At 34.5% G+C, this 10,407-nt stretch overlaps 1 protein-coding gene across 1 annotated transcript; it reads right to left on the reverse strand.

Moving 5' to 3' along the window:
* Positions 1–888: 888 nt before the first annotated feature.
* Positions 889–3,715, reverse strand: LOC126657811 (monooxygenase 2-like). The gene is made up of 5 exons (XM_050352594.2): positions 3,432–3,715; positions 2,906–2,968; positions 2,337–2,502; positions 1,700–1,922; positions 889–1,613 (listed from the first exon to the last, which is right to left on the reverse strand). Exons 1-5 carry the CDS (start codon positions 3,650–3,652, stop codon positions 1,039–1,041), a joined length of 1,248 nt encoding a protein of 415 aa, XP_050208551.1. The 5' UTR covers positions 3,653–3,715; the 3' UTR covers positions 889–1,038.
* Between the last annotated feature and the right edge of the window lie 6,692 nt (positions 3,716–10,407).

Below are 10,407 nucleotides of genomic sequence, written 5' to 3' on the forward strand. Positions count from 1 at the left end.
AATATGTGTGTATACTATTAATATTAATGAATCATAAAATAGCTTTTGGGTTCTTGATGTTGAAAAAATGTTTGCCATGTTTGAAAACTTTATAGGACAGCAACCTTTTCTTATGTTCTGTCATCTTAATTTCTGAAATGGCATGGTTGAATGAATTGATATTAAAGGTCATGAGAAGCGAAATGAAACCTTGTGAATTTCGAGAGTTAAAAGTATGTTGAATTTCAAGAGTCCGTAGATGAACTCACGGCATTGATTCAAATTCATCTATTGAAATTGTTTTTCTTGTATTTGAATTGTTTTTGCCTGTTGATGTTGATTTCTTCTTGTTGTTTTGTTAATTTTTTTTGCTTTTCAAAATTGCATATGTAAGTATTTGGTTCATGAAATAGCCATAGCAAATTTTAAAATAGCTTCTCAGAAAATTCACGTAAAGATTTCTTGTTGGTTTTGCATTATTCTGTCTGATTATTTTAGCATTCTGTGAATTATTAAACATGAAAAAGGAAAAATCATATTAATGGTGTTTGAATTTGATTGGTTATGTCCATTAATTTTGTATGAACCAGGTCTAGATAAAGAATTTCCATGATTAAGTTTGATGTGATTATAACATGTGGCATGTTTTTAATGGGTGATTCATAATCTCATGTAATGGACTAGGTTCACCTAAGAATTTCCCTTGCTCTGTCATGTCATCGGCATCGGTATCTTTTTGGAATAAATTAACCATTTTTGAAAGGGAGACATGCTTTATATAGATTTGTCAACTAAGATAAACAAAATTAAAAAATAACACAAGTAAAAAAATTTGGGATCTTATTAATATGAAATGCTAAAAATAAAATACAACAATAAGGACCTACAGTCTCATTTATTTGCTGTCAAAAAAAAATCATATTATATTCCGAAACAGAAATGAATATCTTAATTTGAGCAAGACAAATATAATCTTAAAAGAAACGAACCAGACTGATTTTCAGTTTCTAATCGAACCGCTCTGTCCAGTGAAACAAAGGTTGAAAGTAGTTTAGCTAGCTAATCTGTTTTATGATTTGAGGAATGCATCTGACCATCATCACCAGAGACAGTAGGCAATTTCCCACAATCATAAACCACAACCTTACTGAGCTTACTAAATATAAAACCATAAAAAATAAAATCTCTGAGAAACTTCATGAGCCAATTAGAGCCGCCTTGTTGAACCCAACCGGACAGAAACGAACCAGTAATCAACCCACCAACTCGCCATCTTCTTTCTTTAACGTATCCATAAATGGCTCCCTCCATTTCCTCCGGAACCACAACTCCATTTTTAATGAAGGAGTTGCCGATGTGTCTGCCGAGTACAACTGCGTCTTCTAAGGCGGAGCAGCCGCCTTGGGCTATATCAGGCGTCATTGGGTGCATTGCATCACCAGCTACTGTCACATTTCCTTTGCATGTATTTCCGAATATCACGTTTAACGGATTCCTCAGCATCAACGGCGCCCATGTTAGCTCGGAAAGATCCGCTCGTCGAACCACGTCTAGGTATAGTGAGGGGAAGTTTTTTGCATACTTTTCGATGATTTCTTTTTGTATTATTTCGGGGTCTCTAGGCATTTCATTTCCTGAAATATCAAAAAAACAACAATAATCAGGCTAATAGTCAAAAAATACAATCAAAACTTTTAATATTTTGGTCATTATTAAATACCTTGAGGAGGGATCAATAAGAACCAATAAAGCTCTTTGTCATTGAGAGGTACGAAACCAGCCCTTTTGCCAACGTCGACAAATTGATGAACTTCTTGCTTAAATCCATGCCCTTCTGGGTACACGGATAATCCTCGCACAGCATATCTCCCTGAATGGATTGTTTCTGAAAGTCCGAGCCATTTCGCAACCATCGAATGCACTCCATCACACCCGATCAAAACCTACAATAGCATTGCCATACAAAATATTTGAGTTGCATTAAACTTTTTTCATATATGATAGTCAGTTACAACATATATTGAAAATATATATAGGATGCTGATTTTTTCTATTAATGTTAAATGGATAAAATAATGTAAAATGAATAAAAATAATTACTTTGTAGTCATCATATGATAGTATGATACCATGCAAGGCGTTATGTCAAACGATGATTGATATAGCGATCGATGCGATAAATATATTTCAAAGATATATTTTGCGAGTGGATGACTAATTGATGAGATACTCTTGTTTGAAATAAAATATAATTATAACCGTTTTGATATGACGAAGTTTCAGTATCGAAATGAAACGTAAAAATGTTTACCAAGTCAAATTTTAAATTCTTAAAATATAACATTTATATGATATACCTTTGATTTGATAGTGGTTCCATCTTCTAAATGTAACACAGGAATTGAGATGCGTCCATGTTCTTGCAATTCAATAGAAGTAATCTTGGTAGAAAATCGGATCGAATGAGGTGGCAATTCTTCTGCTAGAGTATTCAGTAAAGTTTTGCGATGAATAGCTCTTGGTCTATGCAAAATTAAATGATTAAGTTATAATAATAATTCATATGAATATTTTATTTAATATAAAAAGTTAATTAATCCAAATAAATTATTGAAAGAAAACAATATAGGTTTGAATGAAGGGTTAACTCGGTCCCTGAACTTATGGTTTAAATTATTTTGATCAATTAAAGACAATACTTTCAATTGTTGGATCAGTTAAGGACAATACTCTCTGTTCTAGTCAATTAAGGATAAAATTGGATCATTTCGGTCCCTAAATTTATTTTATAGTCCTTAATTAACTCAAAAGTAGAAAAAGTTGTCCTTAATTGATATGAGTTATTTAATTTCGAGTTGTAAATTGAAGGACCAGACTGATCCGCTTTGCTCGTAAAGTTTTAAGGGGTCGAATCTAAGAAGCTTACCCACTATTTTCGCCAAATTTGATGTCTTGAACAGCTCCGGTAGCAACATTAGTTACACAACCCCTAATCATCATGAACATGCAAAACATTATAAAAATAAATAAAAAAACGTTTTCACATTGAATCGTTGCTAATTCTTTTATCAAGATAAGTGAAAGTGATACTTAAAATAAAGGTTTAGTAGTTCAAAATATCCAAACGTTTTCACATTCTTACATATTTAATCAAAAGAATTAAATACCATTAATTTATAGCTCTAAATCATAATATTTTTCACAATTATATGTTAATTTTTTAACATTTAAAATGATGAATTAAAAGTTGAATTTCATAAGCGGATTTCTCCTTTACGGTAATAAAAAAGAAATATGCATTTTTAAAAAATTTAATTTGTTTTTGTATCTACATACATAATTTTTAAGGATTAATTTTCAATGCATAATATCACTTGTTAATTAAATAACTTTAAAAAAGGTAAACTATGTACTACTTTTATAAATAAAAAATTAAGCAAATAATAAAATACCTTAAAAGAGCAGGATAAAGGGAAGTGAGCTTATGAGAAACACCAAGAGCATCAAGGGCGATCCAAGCATTAGGAAAGAGTGATAAAGCAGTACCAGTAGTTCGTAGTCCCTCCGATTTTTCTAATACCAAAGCTCTGATACCAACTTTTTTCAGCGCTACAGCCGTCGCCACTCCGGCTATTCCGGCCCCAACTATCACCACATCTTCCATAATTTCCATGTCTCTCTTTTTCTTTATGTTTCAGTTTTTTAAATGTGTGTTTGATCTACTATGTATTGCCAATGTTTTTCGTATGATCTTTTTATAGTGATGAGTTTTTTGTTTTTTTAGTTTGAAGATCGTCATTTTTGACCACAAAGAATATGATCCTTGGGTGGCAAGTAATTACCGGCGGCTTGCACAAGTTCAAAACGAAGAACACTAGCTCCCAATTATTTGGACAGCAACAGCTTACACAGGAATCTTGGAAGCTAGGTATATATATGACCCACTTGACTGAGTCAAATACATTTGATTCGTTATTTTGACTTTTCAAATTAAATACTCTCTCCGTCCCACTTTAGAAGTCCCATTTGACTTTACACACAGATTAAGAAAACATTAATTATTCTTGTCTTTTCATGTTTTTTCATGTTTTGCCCCTATTAATGATAGTGGAATTTTCCATAGAACTCTTTTAAGATGACTAAAATAAGGGTAAAATAGGGTATTCAATGGAAAAGTACTCTAAAAATAATAATGGGACTTTTTAAATGGGACATCCCAAAATAGAATATGAGACTTCTTAAACGGGACGGAGGGAGTACTTTTCAGCCAGAAGGTCTTAAAATTACTAAACATTTGGGTTTAGGTCGATTTTAATTAACTTTTTAAAATCATATAACTTATTATTTTTCAGAGGTTTGTGTGTGTCAAGTATATAATAAGTTTTGAAAATTACAAGATCTTTTAATCAACATGGCAGAAATTTCAAAGTTGACATGAAAACTCACAAAACGGATTAAATGGAATGATTTTGAAATATTTAGTTATAATTAACCTCGGAAGCAAAGATTTTATATTTTCAAGAATTCAGCCTATTAATTATTGATAATTTTAGTTATATATAAAGTTGGCAGCAATCTGAGTTTAATTTTATTATTTAATTTGTTCTAGTTATATATGTGAATTATCCTTGTGCTCATATGGTTAATTTTATTACTTAAAATTAAAGTTTAATTAGCTTGATTTCACCGGATTTGTGAATGCTGTATGGATTTGAGAATTGGTACTTCGTGTGTGAAAATGACGATTTTCAAACGGCGTGCTTAAAATGAGAAAACGTGTAAGATTGGTGAATTTTTATAACATTAACTCTATTTTAAAACACCTATTAAATTAATTTCAGCTTATTAGTTTTATTTTAAAATAAAAATTAGTTTACTAACGGTTTAGTAACGGTCTACAATCAATTTACTTAAAATTCTATTTTTTATTTTTAAATTATAAATATTAAAATAAATTATTTCTTAATTCCCTATCAGTTTACTAGCGGCATTATAAAAAATATGCTAAATTAGTTTAATTTTATTAATTTTATTTTAAAATAAAAATAAGAATTTACTATTGGTTTACTTAACAAAATAAATTGAGCACATAACTAGTATAAAATTCTCTCTAAGACTTTTCATCAAACACTATGTGTGCAACTTCTTTTTAACTCTTCCATCGAACCCATTATTTTTATACACTACCCATTTCATAAAATAAAGTTTCAGCAATCAAATTAAAATCCTAAATGACATGATTTTTTTTTTTGGATAAATGATAGGTGTATTAGCACATCCACTAAAGAGATGGATGGCAAAAAAGTCAAGAACAAAAACTAGGAATTATTACAGAAAAAATCTATAGTACGAAAAACATCATTCCCATTAAATGGAAATTGATGATTCCTAGCTCGAAAGTAATACACGGCCTTGCAAATCGACAAAAACACCAAGCTCTGAATATTATCTACTTCGTTCTTGAACACTCTTTTATTTTTAGCCTTCCACAGATGCCACACGCAAAAAAACCAGATGAGTTTCCAAAGAGTACGATACCGACCATTAGCCAGAGAAGACCAAATAATAAAAAAGTTCTCTATAGAGTAGGGAGCCGCCCATGAAATATTGCATTTAAGCAAAATAATCGACCAAAAAATCCAAGCAAAATCGCAATGAAGGACAATATGGATACTCGTTTCTGTCATGTTGCACAAAGCGCACAAATTCTAATCCTCCCGAAGAATTCCTCGTCGCATTAAAACGTCGTTAGATGAAATACGGTCACGAGCAAGAAGCCAAATAAAGAATTGAATTCTCGGTGGTACTGTTTCTTTCCAAATATTGCAAGCCAAGTGAGGAACTCCACGTTGCAAACCTGCTGAGACTGAAGAGAGCTTGTTCACCATTGCTGCAGCAGTGAACTGTTTCCCCAAATGCCAAGAAAAAGAATCGTTTGCCTGCTGGATGATCTGAACCTAATGCAGCAGAATGAGCATAGAAGAAAGCCGGTCTTGTTCTCCAACTCGCAAACTACGTTTCCAGCTGAAGCTATGAAAAATCTGCTGTTGATTATTGAAGAACGAGCAAACTAAACCTTCCCGGTTCCTGCAAAGATGGAACAGGTCTGGAAATAAAGAACACAGCGGCTCCGAAATCCATCGGTCTCTCCAAAATCTTGTTTTGTTTCCGTTACCCACTGAAACAACAACAGAACGAGTAAAGGTCTCCCAAACATTCTGATCCTTAACACAAACTCTATATATTCCTTTCCAAATGTGGGAAAGATGATTGATATTTGCTGTTTCAAGATCATACCAAGAAGAGAATGAAGAACTGTGAGTAACCACTGCAAATCAAAGAGAATTGTTGTCGCCGATCATTAATTTCCAGAGCCATTTCATAAGCAAACTAATATTTTTAGACCAAAGAGGAGTTATGTTCAGGCCCCCTGAATCAAATGGAAAACAAACATCATTCCATGCTACCTTACTGAATCCTTGACGGTCCAAATTTCCGCTCCAAAGAAATCTGCGCATAATACACTCAAGAGAGGAAATCACTGCTTGAGGCATACGTATAGAACAAAGATAATACACCGGTAAATTGCAAAGAACTGACTTGATAAGCGTTAGTTGACCTGCAGGCGACAACATATTACCTCGCCACGATGATAACTGGGAAGTAAAGTTAGAAACAACCGGATCCCATAATCTAACACCCACTGATCTGTCTGAAAGAGGAAGACCTAGATAAGTAATAGGGAGCGATTCCACTTTGCAGTTAAGGATTTCAGACGCTTGTGCAATAGAGGTTGAATCAATATTAATTCCAATAATTGAAGATTTTTGGTAATTAATTTTGAGTCCTGAAATCAGCTCAAAGCACCTCAAAATACGAAGCATATTCGCAATCATTGGCAAATCATTCTGAACAAAAAGCAGTGTGTCATCCGCAAACTGCAGGATAGAAACAGGTTCAGACAAGCCATCCACACAAACCCCTGATAGCAACCCGACTTCCGAAGCTTTGGAAAAAATTGCTTTCAAATTTTCTACTGCCAAAACAAACAGCATAGGAGATATCGGATCCCCTTGACGCACACCTTTCTTCATGTAAAAATTATCTGTTGGTGAACCGTTAAGAACAACCGATAATTGAGCAGAATTAAAAATAGATGAAATCCAGCTAATCCATTTAGAATCAAAATTCATCCTGTGAAGTGTATTCAGGATGAAATTCCATGAAACGGAGTCAAAAGCTTTCCTGAAATCCAACTTGATAAGGAAGACTTGTTCCCTGCGATGCTTAACTAGATGAATAATCTCAGAAGCTATCATATGGCAATCGTGTATGCTCCTCCCCTTAATGAACCCGAATTGATTTTCTGAGATGACAAAAGGAAGCACCGGAGATAATCTGTTCGCAATAACCTTAGAAATTAGTTTAATAACCCCGTTTATTAAACTAATTGGTCTGAAATCTTTAATGTCCATAGCTCCCTGAAACTTAGGAATTAAAACTAAAAAAGCAGTATTCAAACCCACATGAAAAGTAGCTGATCGATGAAATTCATTAAACAAATTGATGAAATCTTGTTTAAATATTTTCCACCCTTTCTTATAAAAGAAATAGTTGAAACCGTCCGGTCCCGGTGCTTTATTGCTATCACAACTCAATAACGTAGCAAAAACCTCCTCTTCTGAAAACGGAATCGACAGATTTGCTGCCTGCACATCTGAAAGCATCTGAATAGGAAGAGCCGCTGTGGAGAAATTTATTACTGGATCTTGGGCAAATAAACTCTTGTAGAAAGAATGGATTTTTTGCTTCATCAACTCGGGGCAGGAATAGATACATCCATCAATAGAAACACTCGAAATATTGTTGGTTTTCGAATGAATCGAATTAACCGTATGAAAATATTTCGTGTTCCTGTCACCATTCATATTCCAATTAAGCCGGGGTTTCTGTTGCCAGAGAGATTCGATATGCTTAGAAAGGTTATCAAACTCAGATTTAAGAGCTGCCAAAGTTGACAGGTCGGGCTCCTCCAAATTCTGAAAATCAGATTTTGCGTCAAGAGCAGCAATGTCAGAGTTAACATTTGCGAGTCTGAAGTTAAGATCCCCGAAGACTTCTCTATTCCAGGTTTTAATAGCAGATCTGAGTTCCCGAAGCTTGATGACGAGGTTTGCAGCAGGCAGCCTAAGAGAAATGGAGGACCAAGTTGAAGCGACAAACAAGCTGAAATCTGAATGGCTCCACCAAGCATTTATCGATTTAAAAGGTTTTGCTCCCCAATTTTTAGGCAATTATGAGTTAAACAGAATCGGGATGTGGTCAGAAAAAGATTTGGGAAGCGCCTTCAATGAACAATTTGGCCAAGAAACAAAAACCGACGGAGAAACAAAGCATCTGTCTATCTTAGATCTCGAGATACTATTTTGCCACGTGAAAAATCTACCCTGAAGAGTAGACTCAACAAGATTAGAATCTGAAATAAAACTCGAGAAAGCCATCATAGAGGACGAGTAACTTTCACATTTTAATCGCTCCGAAGGATCAAGAATATCGTTAAAGTCTCCCACCAAGATACACAAATAATCCGTAGAAAGTTCAGGAAGAATATCAAGCCATAAAGCCGCACGTTCACGTGCACAGTTACTAGCATAAATAAGAATATATCTAATGCTAATGCCATGCCAAATAAAGTCTAAGCTAATTCATCTATTAGCTTTAAAAATTCTCGTTGGAGAAATTAAATTCCGATTCCAAATACAAATAATACCTCCCGAAGCACCCAACGAAGGATCAAAGCTATAGTCAAAATCAAGATTCGGCCAAAGTAAGCGAACACCAAAATCATCAAAACCTTATTTTTTAGTTTCAATCAATCCTAAAAGAGAGAGCTTTTGAGAAACAACCATAGAGCGAATAAACCGAGACTTGCGAGAAAACGATAAACCACCTCGACAATTCCAAGAAACAAAATTCAAATTTTGCGACATAAGAAAAAATAATAACCTGGAAGTAAAGAAAAACAAGTCAAAGTCTTGTTTCCAAATCCTGTGCAATTCCTAGAGAAAGAAGTTCAATAATTCCTGCTTCATTAATTTCTGAAAATAATCCCAACTTGAGCCCAGCTGCCCAGGTAAGTTTAGCTTCCTCCTCAGTCTTTGTCTTTGCATAAATATTATCAGAACGCCTCTTGATTAAATCGTCCGGGAATGAGCTTTCTAAACTGCCTCTAAGCTGAGATAAAGAGGTTAAATTTCATGCAGCATTAATCCTCTTATTCTTCCTTCTATGTGTAATGAACCCCAAGAACTCCTTAGGAGTAGAAATTCCTGGTGATATCTGGTTGTCCGACTCGTAAATAACCAAAGAATCAATAGAATTATTAGCTGCAGTGTTTGGAATTGGACTTGCAGTAGCAACTAGACCTGGAGTTATAGAAAGCTTGTCCGACTTGTTATTATTGTCCGAAATAAAAGCAGGAGAAGAATGGCTTGTAAATCCATGAGTTTCCACAGAAAGGTTGGAAGGTATAACGAGGTCCTGTTCAGAATGAGAGCTTTTACTTCCCTGAGATTCATCCGAAGAATCTGAAACTGTATCCTCATAAATATCCTCATCCAGCATAATAGGCATATCTGATTCTGATATATGAATAGAGAATTCATTCCCATCTATCAAAACAGCGACTGATTCATTAATAAATTCCCGAGTCGTTGATATCAAAACGGAACCCGAGTCAAATCTTTCCTTGGAGAGAACAAGAGGATGAACAGTAATAGCTTGGCCAAATCTGCTGCCAATTTGCATGAAAAAATTCGCTTCCCATGCACAAACCGGTATGCCTAGTATATTCAACCAAATAAATCTTCCTGAGCTGACACTTGAAGAATCACAGCTTTTAAAAGAGACAAAGAAATCCAAAAGCGAGGGAAAAGTGATAGTTTCAAAAACTGATTTGGCAACAGACGTCTCAAATTTTATCAGCAATTCCGATCCTCCAAGGAATGAAACTGATTCAAAGTTGACACCTTTCTACTTCAGGTATGTCGCAACATTCAAGATCAATTTAATATCTCTGACTCGCACAATGATTGAAGTCAAAAGATCCGAATATGAATTTTGAGAAGGAGAATAACGCATCATCGGTGTCTTCTGAATTACCTGTGCATATAATTCCAGTCATCTGGAAAGTTTTCAAAGTAAAAAACCGGCAGGGGTAGGGGAGCATCCTGGTGTTGATCAGCAGCTGGAAAGGTGGCCGGAGTGTGGTGGGTTTTGGTGGTGGTTTGGTTAGGTTTAGGGTTAGGGTTGGAGAGGGGATGTGACATCGTTTTTGTTTTTTTTCTTAAATTCACTATTTTAAATGACATGAAATTAAAAATAAAACACAGTGGTAGCAACTCGTGGTCGAAAATTAGGGAAGATTAC

The sequence above is a fragment of the Mercurialis annua genome, linkage group LG7 (genome assembly GCF_937616625.2).
Source record: "Mercurialis annua linkage group LG7, ddMerAnnu1.2, whole genome shotgun sequence".
NCBI classification, from domain to species: Eukaryota; Viridiplantae; Streptophyta; class Magnoliopsida; order Malpighiales; family Euphorbiaceae; genus Mercurialis; species Mercurialis annua.

What these genes read in the sequence shown, in the direction of transcription:
- LOC126657811 (XM_050352594.2), bottom strand. Translation starts at nt 3,652, where the DNA reads ATGGAAATTATGGAAGATGTGGTGATAGTTGGGGCCGGAATAGCCGGA. An exon ending in AAATTTGGCGAAAATAGTGG is followed by an intron (nt 2,503 to 2,905) that starts GTAAGCTTCTTA and finishes AATTTTGCATAG; the next exon opens with ACCAAGAGCTATTCATCGCA. An exon ending in CTTATTGATCCCTCCTCAAG is followed by an intron (nt 1,614 to 1,699) that starts GTATTTAATAAT and finishes TTGATATTTCAG; the next exon opens with GAAATGAAATGCCTAGAGAC.